The 19,193-nt window shown below is 39.6% G+C and overlaps 1 protein-coding gene across 1 annotated transcript in view; it reads right to left on the minus strand.

The window, feature by feature from the left end:
- CSMD1 (CUB and Sushi multiple domains 1) overlaps nucleotides 1-19,193 on the minus strand; it is a 1,316,379-nt gene that overhangs the window by 1,151,406 nt on the left and 145,780 nt on the right. Inside the window, exon 3 of the mRNA XM_040967079.1 lies at nucleotides 9,552-9,664. Coding sequence (XP_040823013.1) covers nucleotides 9,552-9,664 — 113 coding nt within the window. The remainder of the gene's footprint in view (nucleotides 1-9,551; nucleotides 9,665-19,193) is intronic.

Genomic DNA, 19,193 nt, shown 5'->3' on the forward strand with positions numbered 1-19,193 from the left:
CTGGAAGTTTGCCAGAAGAACTGCGTTGCAGCCGTTCGCCACCTCCAGATGTCGATGTAACATTTAGAAATTACCTTTTAGGGCAACCGTCAAGGAATAAAGTGCCAACCCATAACATGCCCAGAATGAATGGGAATAACCTACAACAACATCGTGTGGTGAACCCCAGAATTGTTGGGGTGGCTCAGGCTTAATGAGCTGGAAGGCATCCTGTGCTGAGCTTGTTGGAGCTGAAACCATTGAATTAAATGTGCTAAAATTCAAAGCAAAATTTGTAGTGAACTGCTGTGCTGTGTACAATAACATAATGTGATAGTGTACTTCATATATTTATTGTATTATTAAAATTTCTAAATCTTGGGGCACATTAATGTCTTAATTCATAAAGGACATAATATTTAATGTAATTTGTAAGGAATACCAGCGATAAATGCTTGAGGATTAAATGTAATCATGTGTTAACTAGTGTCTCTCATTTTTTAACATTAAGCAATACAAATGCAAACTAGCTGTTAGTGTACTCATAGTAACCAAGCTGCGGCTGTTCAGAATTCAGACATCTAAGCTTTCCTTTAAAAAACTCAAAAGCAAGTCCTCAAGCACATGAATTTGGATGGATCCACATGTCAGCACTATGACATATGGGAAGGATCTGAGCAAGTGTGAAGTCTGAAGAAAAAAAAAATCCCACGTGCAATGTGGAAGACCTGTCGCTGAGTCAGTGTGGGAAGCGCATTCAAAGCTGAAATGTGCTCCGTGTGTCAGTCCTGCACAAAATCCACATTCCATGTTTGCTTCCTTCCCACGCCCAGCAGAACGGCAGGAAGCAGCAGAAGGGTCCCACACACCAGCTGTCCACTCCCCCTCCTCCCGGAACACAGCTTCCCATTCGACACTCTAATATTTAAAACATGTTTGAGGAAAAATACATGGCTGAGTGGAAAATAAACTCTAACCTTAGACAAAGTATTTGATGAAAATGACTGTCGAGGTTAACCATAAGAATGAAAATTACATGCTGGTTGGAAGTTCCCAGACCCTGCCCAATCTCTACTGCTGCCATTTTCCTGCCGTGTATGCCTATGGACATGAAGGCAATGCAAGGACATATCATGCAAAAAGCCAATGTCAACATGTCTTCGTTGGAGTGGCTGGAGTTAACATGGAAGCTCTAGAGAAAGAACACCCACCCTCGACTGTTAAGATGTGGGCATCTTAGCTTACTCCACAAACATCCTTCTTGATCAGTTCGTTTTGTTTCAGCAATTGGGGAGAATACAAACAGCTAAATGGGCCATTTTCCTTTGTATTAAAAATTGACTTTCTCTTCCATATTTCATTCCTGCTTGCTGGTTAGAACTCCATGAAAGTATTTGTTACTTAGGTTTATATTATCCCCAATAATCACTAAAGAATTTGAACTAACATAAACATTCAGGATGATAAAAATCAATTTGTAGAAAACATGCAAGTTCATACAGCAGTCCTATATGACACCTTTTCAAGCTGATTCATAAAACCGTTGCTTTATTTTATTGGAACCAAGAGTCAATTTATCATCTTAGTAATCTAATGTTGCAGAGGTCAAGAGCCTGGCTGTTGTCCAAAGGAGAGTGGAGGTGGCCATGCCCGCCCTCCCTGGAGAAGACAACCAAAAAAGGGAGGTGCAGAGTAATGCAGAGAACTTTCAGATGAGTATGCCCTTGGAAAACTCCACTTAGGCTTAGGAACACAGATGATTACCTGATATCCAGTGACCCATCAACCTTGGGTAGAAAACAGCAGAAATTACAAAAAGTACAGGTTGAGTACAAATTCAGAAATGGAAATGAGTTCTGAGTCCTCTTTAGATTAAGAATTCTATGGAGGGCCAGCGTGGTGGCGCAAGTGGTTAAGGTCCTCACCTTGCACGCCCAGGATCCCATATGGGCGCCGGTTCTAATCCCAGCAGCCCTGCTTCCCATCCAGCTCCCTGCCTGTGGCCTGGGAAAGCAGTCGAGGACGGCCCAAAGCTTTGGGACCCTGCACCCGCGTGGGAGACCCGGAAGAGGCTCCTGGCTTCGGATCGGCATAGCATCGGCCCGTTGCGCTCACTTGGGGAGTGAATCATTGGATGGAAGATCTTCCTTTCTGTCTCTCCTCTCTGTATATCTGCCTTTCCAATAAAAAAAATAATAAAAATAAATCTTTAAAAAAATTCTATGGAAAAAATAAATGTATCTTTTTTTGTCAGTTGAAGGCACATTTGGCAGACATTGAAATGTATTTTAAATCTTAACATTTACAAATGGCAATAAAGTGCTATTTAATATAATATGTGTGTGTTTCACAGAAAGGCCTTCAAAGGGAGATATTTCTTTATCTTCTAAATTAAAAGGAGTCTAATTTATTCTGAAATCATAATACAATTTTACTGGCTTAAATGTGTAATGTTTGTGTCTCCTATGTATTTCCTTGTTTTCTTCTCACAACCCCGTGGACAGCGTGCATTCCCAGATTCCCCGCGCTGCGGAAGCGGACCATGGCACGTGGAAGCAAACCTCACAAAGCGATGTCTCTGTGTCTTTGTCTCTCTCAGTAACTCAGGGTTCCGAACAAAACATTTGTAAAAATAATCATTTTTATATCTTATGATAAAATTTTCTTGAAATGAAGTGATCGATATTTTTCAATCATTACCTGAATCTACATATTATTGACTATTACACACACTTATGTATAATGTCTTATATTTCATATATATTATAATCTCTTACATATAATATAAGAATTCATTTATGACATAACATTAGAAATATAATTTGGATAAAAACTCTTAGGATGTGAGTTAGTGATCAAGATGAAAGAGACTGGTATCACCAGCTGTTTTGACAACCGAGGCCAAGTATGAATTAACTCTGTCGCATTGCTCAGTAATGCTTTGGAAATGGGTCTTTTATGGAATTAATGTGCACTTAACTGTGTTCCTTTTAGATGGGGTTCTATCTCTGTAAACAGGTTTCCAGCAAGTACCTTTTTAAAGTTCCAGTACAATACTGGATTTAGAATTCAGGACCTAAAATATCTGAGAAAACACAGTGAAGTTACTTCAGCCATCCAGCTTCCCTTTTCATTCACTTCTCGTTAAGGGTCAGAGATCTGATTGGGAATATTAGCTTTCATATTAGCTTCAGATATTTCTTAGCTGATAATGTTCAGAGTTTTAACCTTTTCCATGCTCATTCCAACAAGCTAAATCATGAATGCTAGAGTAAAATCCAGCAATCCCCCTTCTTCTCATCCCAGTTTCCTCCCTGCAAAGTAACTTAACATGAAAACATCAGAAGTCCCCCACTTGCTTCCTGAACATATGCACAATCACATACACATGATAAACACACATGACAGAAGCGTACACATTAATGCATTTATTAGTGCTAATTAGTTTTATCTTTGCTCTTACCAAACAAATCATGTGCCACCTTTCAGGTCAGTGTGTACAAGCTTAAAGTGATTCTTGTCCATTGAGTCCTTCCATTACCGCAAATATTTTCTCATTATGATGCTTCAAGGCAACTGCTTCAGATCACTATTACAAGGCAGGTGTGTGTGTGTGTGTGTGTGAGGGAGATGTGTGTCTGTGAGAGACTTGTGTGACAGATCAGCTCAGTATCATAATAGATTTATCAAGTTGACTTTTTCAGGATGAATTTACAATGATCTGTTTTTATTTAATCACAAATTCTACTTTGTAGCAGGAGGAGCAGATTCATCTCTCAGAGGCTAAAGACACATTAATTCAGCTCACATAACCAATATATAAAAAATCAAAATGCCACATTAACAAATAGCAAATCAGAGGAAATAGACACTGCTTATATTAACGCTGCTAGGATGCTCATTCTCTACTCTGGGTTACATATGAAGACAGATTGTAACCAGAAGAGAAATCTGTGGAGCAAAGATCAGCAACAGTACTAAGAGTCTGACTCAAGGGTCTGAGTGCTTCATACCACAGAACCCATGCGTAAATGACAGAGCCCACCCTCCGTCAAGCACATAGCTTTCTAGAACTTGCTGAAGTCTACAAAACCTGTTTCCCAGGAAACATGCACATTCAAAATTATACATGTAATGTCATGGCTTCTTAGCGCTTTCTCCTGACCTCATGGTCAACACAGCAGATATGCTTGTTTAGGACGTTAATTCAGTGGTGGGAGCGCCCAGCCATATGAGCAGCAGGTACAGGGTCTGTAGGCTGTTGGCTGAGGCCTCCCCTGGTCCATGCTGAGCTTTGCCTCATACAAGGTACTGAATTTCACATCTCATTCTGCCAATGGGTACACTGCCAGACAACTGCAAACAGAACTCTGTTCCGATCACCTGAGTCTGCAGCAGTGTGGTGACTCCTCACATCTCTGGCCTCTGGATGTGAATGCTTTACATGGGACTTCTTAACATCTCTCATCTCTCTCCCATATCGTGCTTTCCAGAGAAGTAGTACTGCTTACCAACAGCAAGGTTATTTTCTTGTATAACCTTCCATTTCTTACTCTAGTAAGGGCACTTAAGCATGTAAAACGGCAGATAAATTTTAAACATATGAAACAGTACTGTGCCTGTAGGTCTCTGCAACTTACAACAAGTTTTGCTTGGTGTTAAAGTGTTGAGAGAGGCTTCAAATGCAAGACAAAGAAGATGGCAGATTCTGGACACTGAGCCTTGAGACGGGCTAGTGCGGAAGGTGTTAACTCAGCTTGCCACAAAAGGATGGCAGGTGCTCCTGCTGAGGGAAGTCTGGCCCGGGCCTCCTAAGCAGTCAAAAGCAAATTAATTTCTGTGCTTTCCTCGGCCTCTGTCAGAGCAATCAGTCCGCGGCAGCCAGTGGACAGCTCGCTGCAGCGCCTGCTAAATCCCATTCTTGAGTGAGGACAGAAGGTTTGCTGGAGCCAGGTGTGGCCTAGCTATTGCACGCTCACTGTCAGCTGGAGTTGGGGTAATCACTTCAAGTGGGAAATAAATCAGTGCTGACATTCTAAATAAAGCTTTCAGCCCGAGGGTCATAATCGAGCTGCTCTTTCTAAATCCAGATCCATGGATGTTAAAGCAGGAAAATTCTGCTTGAGGGATGTGTCAGAGGGAAATGCCAAATAAATTCAGCCCACAAAGATACACACTGGGACAGGAGGCCCTCCCGTCCCTGGAGCTAATTAGTGATACAGGGAGTGAAAGGACTCGATTGCAGTCCAAACGTACTTTTCTGTTGTAAGTTTAAGGAGAACAGAAACATGGAGAACTTCCCTCCACCCCCATAAATTAAATACAAAGGAGTATTTGCTCACCTTCAGCCTGGAAGCGATTGACTTAATGGTGTAGGTGAAGCCTATGATTTTTCAGATCGAACCCACCTGTCTATATTGTGGATCATATAAACTCTGACTTTCAGTCAATTTAGTACCCTTATCGAAACCTCTGAGCCAGCAGCTGTACTCATCAGGAAGAAAATAAAATGTGCACCTTTCAGTTGGACACTTAGAAGCAGTTTTTGTTTTAGTTTCGGAAGGAAAGTAATTTGATCTACTTGAGAAAAGATTATATTGGGATTGAGAATATTTTTCTTTCAAAGTTTTAAATGACATAATAAGCACATGCGAAAAGGCATATGGAAGTTTTGTTATAGATGCATAGATTATAATAAGCATCCACCTCATCGCTTCTTACATTTACTATTTCTTTGTGCTGAATATTTCTGAAAGTCCTCCCTTCAAGCTGTTTGGAAAGATTCAACGCAGGGTCACTAATCACTCATCCACTGTGGAGCAGAACCCTTCTGACTCTAACTTTGCACCTGCTCACCCATCTCTTCATACACTCCGAAAATAAATGAAAATGTATCCCATGCCAAATGCCAAGGATTCAAAAATCTTTAGCGGAATCCATGCTTGCAGTAATGGGCACAAAGGATTCCTACTCTGGAGAAGGCACACTGAGTGGCATCCATGACCCAAGGTGGAAAATGCAAGAAGAATGAGGGGTGGGTTGAGTCCATGTTTCTCTCTTCTTTCTGGAACTATTTTGAATGTCAATTTGATTATTTAAAAAGGTAAAATGTGATGAGATCATAAAATGGAAGCGTCCATGCGGGCACACACACACACACCTACACTAGTTGTGGTAGTCCAGTGCCATGCTGATGGGTCTCATATAGTAGTTTCTCCCCTCATGGATGCCTTCATGTAAACCCCACTTCCTAAGCCCAGGTGGGTCCAGAGGGCCCAGCGCAAGGTGCACCAGGCGACAGAGGTGATGGCAGGGGCTAAGCCCACTGCTTCTCCCTAGACAGATCTGTGGCCACACAGGCAAGCCACTCCCTCACCCAGGAAGCACCTCCTATCACACAAAGGAGTGCTGGCACTGTGCTAGACACTCCGTGAATGGCCTGCCAACAAGTGCGGGAACGCATGACTGGAATACCCACACACCCCCTCTTCACTGTCTATAGGTAAATGCAAGCGCCTAGCACATGTGTACATGCATGAGTAGGTATCTGTGAGTTATCTGTGTGTGTCAGCATACAAAGACGAACATACATATTACATATATAACAGGATTTACAGAGTAAAGGTTCTGAAGCTATGATATATTTCATTGTTGCATTCATTTCTTTATATTAAGGAATATTGGGAAGCTAAATTACTAGAGTCCACTGCTTGAATTTCTCCTCTGATATTATCGGGGAATTTTGCTTAATTCTTACATTTCTTATAAGTATCTAATACACTGACTTTTTGCATTCCTATATCCATCCCTCTGCCCAGCTGTGTATCATTGTAGTCACACTTACCTACAACCTAACAGACCACGCTGTAACAGATAGAATTGAGGATTTTGAGACCAACAAATTACCAACAACAACAACAAAAAAGCATAAGATACTCCTTGAAAGCTTGGGGAGTCACTGACACCAACTTCATGGATAACTGCTTTGCCCACTCCAACAAACACCTCATTAGTTCATGGGAAAAACAATTTCACATCATTAGAAGAAGTTTGTTATTAGTAGTGTTGAATGCCTCTTCAATATATTCCATTATTTAATGAAAAAATTTTTATCACTTTCAATTTCTTATAGATTCTGTGCCTGAAATTAAGGCCAGTGTGCTTATAAGCATCGCTCCTGGCAGGTAAAAGAGGCACTTCATTTGCAAATTTTGTAGTTTCTGTGCTTCAGAATTTATTCTTTTTCAATTACCACATCAGTCTTCATTTTCAAATTGCTGCTAATGAAAGCAAATTCCTGCCATTTATAACCACATGTGTGTTAGCCAAGAATCCTTCTGCCTTGCCAATCTGGTTATAGTTAACATAAGAAGCTATATCAAAATAAGTACTGTTTGTATTAATATCTCTTTCAAAGGCCTATTATCTTATACATAAAGACTCGGCTTATCCTTTCAGACAGGCTGACATACCAATTCCTAATATTCTGCCTTGGCAAGTACTCGCTGTGGTCAGTAAACATATGACCAATTACTTTAAGTGACTATGCTAGCGCTTGCTATGCAAAAATATAAGTTATATTATTTAAAATATTTCAATTTCCACAAAATGCTTGATTTCCAACAATGTCATTCATGCACATGACAAAAAATGTTGAAAATCAATATGAGCTATTATAATTTGCGAGGAATAAATTTTAAAATGCTTTAAATATTTACTTAAATTATTAAAAGTCAGTATATAAATAAATTGCAAAGTATTTTTCATGCATCTGAATATAAACAGGAACTCAGAAAAATGAATATATACAACATTTACCTTTTCAAAAGAAACTTCATGCAAATATAATACTCAGTCCAAAATTTTCCATCACCTTTTTTCATGCATTTGTTTCACTCAATTTAATTTGCAGTAAACATGACTAGTATAGGACAATCAGACAATTGTTTCTACCAAAACAAATAGAAGCTCACAGGTACAGGCACTTATGTGTGGAATATTCATATCACCATATCATGGTCTCAAGTCTAACATTTGCAACGTTCTTCTCAGACGTTCCAAATGACCGTAGCAGCTATTGTAAACTTATTAGAGAATTGTGGCAATATTGGATTCAAAAGAATAATACTCATTATGAGAACTATGAAACAATACATTACGGAATATTCTAAGCAATGCCATTGTTCTTCTGTAGTCACCCATTAATTCGTATTAATTTCACTAACATGTATAAATGTATTCAGGTTTTGGAAGTATCCGTTGTCAGATATCAGCTGTGAGCAATAGTGATGTGGTATCTATACAAGTTTGCATGATATTTCCAAAGATAAATTAGAGGATGATTGAATGAACCCATGAGAATATTTAAGTTTTTTGTTTCTATGTTTGGTACATAGCTTGATGATTTCAAGTAATAATTTACAAGGAATGGTGCACAGAAACAAGGACGTTTAAAGCAAATGCCACTTGTTTTTCTTAAATTATTCTGTTTTTCAAGATTAAATTATTCCATCTTATGCAGTAATTTGTTTAAATGCAATTTCCTCATTCCAACTGTTAGTGTTAGTCTGTGGTAAGATGCGTGGCCTGCAAGATTCAGAGGCAGAGGGGTATACAACCCCCAGCCTCGAAGCACAAACACTGCAAGGGGAGCACGCACTGCACCGTTTGCACGTCTGTGCAATAAACATTGCACTGCAAGTGAATCCAGCTACATACAAGGCATGGGGATCTTATTTTCCAGAGAGAATGATTTTCCCCTAAATGCCCTGACTTGTAATAAGCACATTATTAGTTATCAGAGAACAGAATGACAACTGCCAAGTGTAACTCGTAAATAGAATCAGTCTATACCGCTCCCAAAATTCCTGTGTTGCTCTTATTTTGATAAAAATAAGCTTTTTTTTGAAATTGTTAAAACAGAAAAAATTAATATAGACTGGACCAGCATTTTACACATGACATGTTACAGGTTCAATATCATAAGACAATGGTTGAAATGAGCAGCTGTTTCATCAATATTCAGTTTATGATGGTTCTTATTAATTTCCAGCAAGAAGTCTTAATAATATCAGGACCACAAACAATCTAAGCTCAATAACTGAATATACAAACACGACCAAAATCCCTTTACTTTCCAAAGGCCACACAGCAATAAAACCAAATTATATTCTTCAGTGAAAAACTTTAACTTTGATAACAAAAACTCCTCAAATGAAACACTCTTTTATAAAACAACAGCTATTCATAGTGGTTTTCAACAAAACAACAAACTTCTAGACTGAAAATGGACTGTTAACCTTTGAGTGCAACTAAACAATTTAAAATCTTTCTACTATATACCAACAGAAAGAAGATCCAGCAAAGTAAATTAGTACCAGTCAAAGAAAATCAAAATCAGCTCTGATTATAGCAAATGGTGTTACCCATATCAGCTATCACAGACACATCAAACATATACGTCATGCATCCAGGTGGGAGGGAGACGCTGGTTTTCCACTAAGGTTGTTAATGTAGAGTGGCATGTGTTCACTCATCGGAGGAGTGAGTGTGTGGCTGAAGCGGTCTCCTACCTTCGTACAGTGCTCTGAACCCTTGGGCGCTCACGGCAAAGTCAGTCGTGAACCACAGAGTGAGGATAGATCCTGTGCTCACCATCGAGGAGGGCAGCTGGAATCCCGACAATCTAGATGGAAAAAAGAAAGGCATGAAGCTCAACAGGCCTGAATTAAAGTTCAATATACGAAAGTTAACAAGCAGGGATTTGTTAAACTGGTTTGACAACTTTTTTAACTGTGGCCTAGTTATGTACACCATTAAACAACCAGCTAATCCATAGATAAAGCTGTGCAAAGTGATTGAAATTAATTACTTTCAAATATGAGAATGTGCTTGTTTAAACAATGTTTGAGAAAAGCCCTTCGGTAAGGATTGATCCAATATACCACTGAATCAAGCAATATATGGAAGACAGAGAGAGCAGTCACCATTCCACACACATGGGGTCTTTACATTCATTCTTCCCTTCATGTATTACTACATATTCAGTTGCCATAGATCACATATAACCTGCTTATTCTCAATGTATCCACCCAAAAGCTTCGTTATATTTGCATGATAAAAATAAAATGAATGACAACCTTGGACAGAGGTCAAGTAAATTGATCTTAATGTTTGTTTTCAAAGGCAGATCTTTTAGAGTCTAAGAAATATTTTTCACAGTGTTTGGATGTAATTAAAGTTAGAGCTCTGCATGAGTGAACTGGTGTAATAATATGCAAAGCACTTTTAAGACCCAACTGGTTTTTGAAAGGTCAATGAGAGACTTCATCAACTCATAAATTACTCAAAGCTTCCTAATGAAGTGGGTTCATCCGCAGACATGAGGGTCAGTGCAGTCTGAACACAAAGTTATGATCAAAAAGGAGTCATTCTGAATGAAGCTCCTTGAGCATGCTGGCTTGTCCAGCGTTCTGTGACACTGTGCACCTCAGCACAGCTGCTGTTGGCTTCCCAACCAGTGCCCACACCTAATCACTGTGATTTGGCATGCCAAAATAATGAAATAACCGCAGACTGCCAATGGCAGCCCCATTGTCCTCAGGCATCCAAATGAGGTCCATTTAAGTGAAAGGGTAATTCTGGTAATGCTGCTCACTCCTGTGGTATGTCATTCATGACTTTAGCACACCGGAGCACTTGACATGCTGCTGGAAAATGGAATTAAAGCATAAGCACATTTTGGTGCTGAGAAATGTGAAAACCCACCTGTGATTTTCCAAAAGCTCTGTACAAGCTCATACATAATTATTTTTGCCAAGTCATGTAGGATTTCTAGTTCTGTTATAGTTTTCCATTAAAAAAACTACCTCAAAATAATTTGTTTTAGATGATCAAATGTATTTTTAAATTGTTTTTGTAATTAAAATTAAAATAGCAAGGAAAACATGTATGAGTTGCACATTGAAGAATCAATGAGTTGGTCCAGGAAATTTCATGTGTCCCTTGGTGCAGAGCTGCAGCTGGGCAATGGGAGCCTGCTAAAGCCAAAGCAGGTCTAAGGGCCAAGAGTTACCGAAGAGAGCAAATCCTGTGCCTCCTGTGTGCTCCGAGAGCCCTGCCGGAGTCAGAGTCCCACAAAGCACATGTTATGAGGCACTGCCCATCTCTCCTTCTCTAAAAACCCAGAGGTGCCTCCACTTCTGAGGTCTGGTGTCTCCTCATTCACTTCACTTTTCTTCTGCTCCTCTCTATTTTGGGTGATCTCATGTCAGATGGTTCCATGTAGATTCTCTGCCTATTCCTTTCTGTCTCAGTTGATATCCTCTTCCCTGCCATGGCGCAGGGCATTGTAGAGATTCCCATGTCCACTTGTACTGTTTACTACTCTGGCATTCATTTCATCACCTACCATCTTTCATTCATTCTACTAATTTTTATATTGTGACTGATTCAGTCCATCCCCAGACAACTCGGACAAATGGAGTCTCAGTGACATAGCGACATGGTGGCAGACAGCCAGTGAGTACCACCTGTTTTTGCAGCAGACACTTCTGTGTGTGGTGTACCTACAGCCTAACAAACAAAAAACACAATTTAGAGGAGCAAATATTGAATCAGAAATGAAAGTCAGCAAATTTAAATTCAGATTCTCTGTGATGCAAACACAGAAAAGCTTCAGAACTTATCAGCCCCACACAAGAAGATGAATCAATCAACATTCATCTATTCCACCCAACAAGAGGAAAAAAACACATTTCCTTCAAGGACTCCAGGGACACCTGCCAAGTTCTGCCATATCCTGGGCCATGAAACAAACTTCACTACATTTGAAATAACTGCAACAATATACTCTAGTCTCTGATATATTAGAATTGAATTAAAAATGTGTAAAAGACAAATGACTAGTAAGTTTCTGAACAGTGGGAAATTGATCGGCATAACCTAAATAGGCTGCAGAAATAAGAAGAAGCCCAAAACATAAAGCATAAACCAAAACCAATGAGCAGAACCACTGTAGAGTGCAGCTATGCAGTGTACATTAGGGAGAAGAAAATTATCAAGTCCGTAATCCAAGTTATTCCTTCAAGGCCTTAAAAAAAAAACTAAAGTGAACAGAAACTTAAAAAAATATATGGAAAACATAAATTCTGTAGAAAGAGAAATTAATGAATAAAATAATCAAATGAATACTTGGTTCTTTGTCAAGATCAATAAGAAAAGCTAGTATGTAGAAAGACTAACAAAGAACAGGGAGGGCGGGAGGCACGGGTTACAGGAAATGCAAATACTCAAGATGCTGAGTCTTATGACAGATGCTACTACAGACCAGGGAGACATCCAAGGGATTGTAAGAGGCTGTCACAAAACTCAAGCCCACACACACGTCAGCCAAGGTGAGATGAGGCACTGCTTCCTAAAGCACAAACTACCACACAGTTTACTCCTGTGAACTCTCGAAAGGAAACCTCAATCCCCAAGAGATTGATATTTCCTCCATCACTGAGAAATTAATCCAGATTTTACATAATTTCTTTCTGAAAATAAAAGTGGCTAGAATAGATTTCTTTTTAAATGTTTGTTTTTATCTAGCCTAAAGAGAGAGAGAGAGAGACAGATAGACACAGTACAATTAAGTCTCCACAGTTCATTCCCAAATGTCTGCAACATACTGGATGGACACAGTCCTAGGAGGAGCCTGACAAGCCACCCGGGTGACCTATGTAGGGGGCAAGTACCCGTGTACTTGACCCATCTTCTGTTGCCTGCTAGGACGCATTACCAAGAAGATGGACATGGGGAACAGCAGCTGAGATGAGGACAAGCACCCCTACCGGATGCCGTTGTGCACTGTAATCCAGCAATGCAAAACACTGATTCCTGACTTTGATACGGTCTTTCTTGCCTGTGAACTAAATTGTTCCTCCCCTACCAGACTCTGTGTTGAATTCTTCACACTAAGCGTGGCTGTATTTGGAAAGGGGACTTGGAGGATTTAGTTAAGGTCTAATGGAGTCTAAAGGATGGGAAATGATGTAATAGGTTGACTTACAAGAAAAACAGGAAAGCTCTCCCTACCCATACTTCACTGGGATAGGCACTGAGAAAAAGTCATGAAACGTTCTGTGAGCATGTGATGTCCACAGTTCAGGAAGAAACCATCCTGGTACCCAACTCTCAGAGATTAAGCTTCAAGAAAGATGGAAGAAGCAATTTCTGGTGCCACACAGCTATGGCATCAGGCCAAAGGCCTAAGACCCAAACCAGAAACTAGCAAAGAAGAAAAGAGAGAAAAAACATCAGAGATTGATGCCCTCTCATGAATATAGATACAAAATCCCTACAAATGAGAGTTACCTATGGCATAATTGTGCAACATGACTCAATTGTGTTTATTCCAGGAATGTGAAGACAGTTGCATATTTAGTCACTGTCATCTCCAATGCTAACAGGTGAATGAAACTGTAACTGCAAGGTCAACAAGTAGGGTGGAACATTGAGAAACATTTGACAAATTAATAACTTAGGAGAAAATTTATCAGTAAATTAGGAATGAAGAAAATAGTACCCACTTGACAAAGAATATCCACCAAAAACCTACCGATGGTACTGGCTTGTGGAAGACAAAATGCATTACCCAAGATGTTTGCCCTTATTACCCTTATCCGACTGTGGGTGAAAGGCAAAACAGTCAGAGGGGCATGGATTCAGATCTATCAGTAAGAAGAAAACAATATTGTTACTGTTTTCACAAAACATTATTGCCTCGACAGAAAATACTACAGATACTCTAAGCCCATTCTACAGATAATTGCTAAGTAAGCAAATGCAGAATATACACTATGACCACACAAAAGGCAGTTGTATTTCTACAAACCAGAAACAAGCACATAGTGACTGGGATTTAAAATATGTCATTGTTTTTATTAGCACCAAAATGTAAACCTTGGTTGTGACCTGACTAAGCAAGTTCAACACTGAGCAGCGACAATCATAAAATGCTGGAAAAGGATAAGAAAAAACAACAACAAAACAAATGGAGAAATAGACCTTATTTCTGTTTCCATTTTGTTTCTTTTTATTTTTCTTTACTCTGAATCATTTTGTGTGTGTTCTTATTTTATGAAACCATTAAAATTCATGATTAGATTAGTCACTTAATGCTTCTCCAATGTCTGTTTTTGTTTGTTTGTTTGTTTGTTTGTTTTCTTTACCCAGGGAGAGGAAGATTTGGTAGGGAGAAGGCACCAGAGCTGTATTTTGTTCAGTTGCTGGCAAACAGTGAAAGCCGAACAATCCGCCAAGGAGAAAGGCACTAGTCCTGTCATATCACTGGCATGTGCAGAGGATGGAGAGTGTTCTCTCATTGCTGGTCAACCTCCATCTCCACAGCAGTGTGAACAGTACCTATGTTAAGGCAGCAAGCACACCTCCAAGGGACAGAAGTGCATGAAAAACAACCTTCATTAGCACAAAACTCAGGGCCCTCTTCACTCTTTGCTACACGGCTCCAGGGGCATTTCACATGGCAGGACCTCAGAAATGCGCTACTTCTCCATATCCTGGTGAAGACCATAGTTAGATCATCCTTCTTCTTATCTCAGCTTTTGCTGTATCCCTTAAATTTGCATGAGTTCTATTGTCATGGAATTTGTTTCTATAACTTTTGTCGGTCATCTTCTTTGGATTTCTTCTCTACTATTCATTCTCCATACATCTGAATATTACATAAGATATCTTAAGTTGTTAATTTCCAATTTTCTTCAATTTGATCAAAAGAGATCAAAGATTTCACTTCTAAATTTTGTTTAAAATCGCTTTATGTCCTAGCATATTGTCTACCCTAAAGGAGGTTCCATGTACCCATTAAAACAACGTGTGGTCTACAACTATGGGATGAAATATTCTGTAGATATCATTCGGTTTATTTGACTAATATTTTAGATTAGCTCTGCTGTTTCTTTGCTTATTTTTTTCTAGATGACCATCAATGAAAGCAAGGTTTGAACTTCCTCACTATTATTGCATTGTAATCCATGTCTATTCGTAGATGCATTAATGTTTAGTTTTAATAGACAGGTTCCCCAGCATGGGGTGCAGATACACTGTGTCCACATCTTCATACTGAAATAATTCCTTACTCATTGAGCACTACCCTTGTTAGTCTACAAAACTGAGTCATGAAGTTACAGAAAACCTAAATAGACAAATACCAAAAAGGAAATTCATGGTAACAAAGAGCCTCTTGTAGAAAGAATGAGTAAAACATGATTTCACTGCTTATTACTACCAACAGATGCAGAGGAAGCATTTATATTATATTATATTGCTTAATATTGCTTAAGGCATATATATATTAAAGCATATATATATATATGCTTTAATACCTTAAGCAGATGAAGTGTAGAAGGTACATACCTCAGCACAAACAAGCTGGACTATGCCAAATAAACAGGCAGCATCCCAATGAATAGGGAAAAGCTAGAATAATTTCTCTAAGATCCAGAACTAAACAGCAATGCACATTTTCACCATTAATATTGAATATGCTTCTGGAAATTCCATACAGAGCCACTGATGAGAAAAAAAATCAAAGGGATGCAAACGAGAAAGGAGAGGATTGAGATATTCCTCTTTGTATATGATGAGACCCTTCCCATCGAGGCACCATAAGATTTCACTTAGAGCTTATATAAAATGAAAGATAATTTGGTAAACTTTTAGAATCAAAATCAGCTCCCCAAAGAGTATTCCTTATATACACAGACAATCCACAGCTGAGAAAGAACATGCAAGGCCACTCTCCTTCACAATAGCTCCAAAAATCTTAAATGCCATGGGATTATTTTAACCAAGGATGTGAAAGATCTGTACAGTGAAAATTAGAAAACATTAAGGAAAAGTAGAAGCCACCAACGAAAAGAAAGAAATAAAACCTTTCATGTCATCATTTGGATGAATCAGCACCAACATTTCTATATTTACCTAGGAAATTTGTTGATTCATTGCAGTCAAAATTACAAAGATGGTGTTCTCAGGTCTGAAAAAAAAAATGCCCCTAAAATTTATATAGAATCAAAAAGGGTGGCAAGTGAAAGTTATCTTAGACAATATAGATAAAACCGGGGACATCATAATTTCAAGACGTGTAACAGGGTAATTATAATTAAAACATCTTTCTCATTGGCACTAGAATTTACATGTAGACCATTCAAATAGGTTAGAGAGCCCACACATTAATCCATGTATCTATACCTAACCAATCTGACACCAAGTTAAACTCATTCCCTGGGTAACAGCCCGTGTCTTCAACAAATATGCTTAGAAAACAGGATCTCAGCTTGCAGAGGTATGAAACAAGACACTGGCCTCACATCTGATAAAAACCAGCAGAAAATGGATCAGGTGTCAAATTACTAGAGGAAGATAATGGGGTATAGCACGCAGAATAGTGGCATAAGCAGAGACTTCCAGGAAGAAATCCCTGAAGCACAGGCCATTAATATACAGGCAGAATATACATGTGAAATTAATCCAGCTAGGAAGCTTCTATAGACCCAATGACCATTCACCAAAATGAAGAGGCAACCAGCATAATGGGGAAATGACTGGAAATTATAAACCTGAAAGACTCTTAGTATCCAGTATGTATAAAGAACTTACCAAACTCAACAGCAACGAATGGTCCAGTCAAGAGATGGGCAAAGGACAGAAGCAGGAATGTTCCAGAGAATGAAATACAAGGAATGGGGGCCCGGCGCGGTGGCGCAAGTGGTTAAGTCCTCGCCTTGCACGCCCGGGATCCCATATGGGCGCCGGTTCTAATCCCGGCAGCCCTGCTTCCCTTCCAGCTCCCTGCCTGTGGCCTGGGAAAGCAGTCGAGGATGGCCCAAAGCTTTGGGACCCTGCACCCGCGTGGGAGACCCGGAAGAGGCTCCTGGCTTCGGATCGGCATAGTATCGGCCCGTTGCGGCTCACTTGGGGAGTGAATCATCGGACGGAAGATCTTCCTCTCTGTCTCTCCTCTCTGTATATCCGCCTTTCCAATAAAAAATAATAAAAATAAATCTTTAAAAAAAAGAAATACAAGGAATGACAGAACATGAGATACTCAAAGTCACTGGGCATCAGGAAAATACAGTGAAAGGTGGTTTACCTCATCCCAGCTAGAATGGCCACCATCCAAAAAACAAGCAAAAACAGGAAATGATGGTGACAGTGTGGGGAAGCAGGCACTCGGTAGAAATGTAAACTCATATAATCATTACCAAAGACAGTTTAAAGTCTACTCAGGTATCAGAAAATATGTCTACCATACGGTCCAGCATTTAACTCCTGTCAATACACCCTCCAAAATTAAATGAAAATACGAGTTATCTCCAACCCCCATGTTTATAGCAAGCAGCTCAGATTGCAATAAATAAGATGTATAATTAGCCAAATGTCATTCAGTTGATGATTATATAACTAAAACATGCCATCTGTGATGGAATATTACTCAGCAATTAAAAGAATGAATTCTTGACTTTTACAAAGTGTATATATGTATGTATGTATATAATATATAATATAATATACATATATATAATATTACATGTTATGTTATTGTTAACTAGTCTGTGTGTGTTCAGGCTGTCCACTGTGATGCTTATCTACACAGGGAGTCATTGTAGCTGCTGTGCCTGGTCAAGTTTTTGGAAACACAAACATCAGTGGACCAAGTTCAGCAAGAGACAGCACATCGCCTACTTCAAGCCTCATGTCCCTTACATGGGCATAGGTGTCTGCTTGTATTATGAAAACATAACAGGATTTGAAACATCCCCATCACTTCTTGGCAATGAAAGTACTCTATAATTTATAATTTAGTTTTTATTTTTCAAAAGCTATGTCTGTATATAGATATATTTATACATAGTCATGCATACAAATACATACATATATATATATGTATATACATACACACACAAAATACATGCCCACTGTATAAGGGAAAAAATGTGTGTTCTTCCTTTTAAGAATAGGTTGTGACCATGCGGAATTTGGTATGTTGTCTATTATTCCTGGCAATATTACTTGATTTATTTGTAAACTCACAGTACAGTCTGCACACTGGTAAAGGATAGGACTAACTTCACTCTAGGAAGGAGACGCACCAGTAGAGAAGGCAGAGTAGGCGCAGTTCAGAAGATAGACTCCAGAGAGCAGCTCAGCATGCGGGTGGCCTGTCCCCAGGCGTCCAAGACTGAAGGGCCCCAAACCCCAAGATCTTAAGGAATAAAAGCCCCAGGAGAGCTCACTATCCACGGGAGACAGCAGAATGTGTACTACATGGAAAAAGGCTCAGCACCCATAAGTGTGGGCTCAACACCCCATGCCCACCCTCTGGCCAGAAGCTCCAGGGCAAGGCTGCTGTGGGGGCAATGGAAGGGAGACATTGTCGTTTGCGTTTCTAACCAGCTGTACGTCCATGATGGTGATTGTCTGGCAAGTAATGACACTGAAAGGAAGAATGAAGAAAAGCACTCTGAGAGGGGATGAGCAGTGGTATTCCCTCAAGGCTGTCTGCCCATAGGTTGCAGTATGCACAGCTGCCACTATTGACAATACCACCGGAAATAATTAAAGCACTCACAACACATTCATGACCATTTAGGTTAAGTAATGACAACCGTGCAGATCCCACAAAGCAACAACAAATCCTGTCTTCCGTGTGGAAGGCACTGTTCCTTCCTGGGGTTGGCACTGTCACCTGTGTATACTGGCCAGTGATCTAAACCCCACTGCGTGGATGTGGAGCTTCTCGGGGCTCCGTCATCCAAGGCCTCTCAGCTTCCGGTGGCATGTTACTGCTCAGGTGCAGCTGCCCACATACCTGCTCCCTGCTCATTCCTGAGGGAAACTATCTGGTTGTGGTGATTTAGGATACTTGGAGAATCCTAGTTTGCACTAAATAAAAATTACCTCCTAAGGGATTCTACTCTAATAAAAATGCCTCTGGAAAAATAAATAAATTTCCCTCAAATTGCACTCGAGACAAATTTGCTGAAAATTAATTCCACCAATCGTGTTTTTCTATCAAGGCACCAAGTTATTTTCAGAAAGCTATTTCGTAATTGCAGTGTCTGCAATACATGATTGGAAGCGAATATCTGGAAACAGATTTTGCCCCTGAGGGTGAAGTCACAGCCTCTTGATGTGATTTCATGATGACA

This window comes from Ochotona curzoniae, unplaced genomic scaffold (genome assembly GCF_017591425.1).
Source record: "Ochotona curzoniae isolate NIBS_2020 unplaced genomic scaffold, NIBS_Ocur_1.0 scaffold_4506, whole genome shotgun sequence".
In the NCBI taxonomy this organism is placed as follows: Eukaryota; Metazoa; Chordata; class Mammalia; order Lagomorpha; family Ochotonidae; genus Ochotona; species Ochotona curzoniae.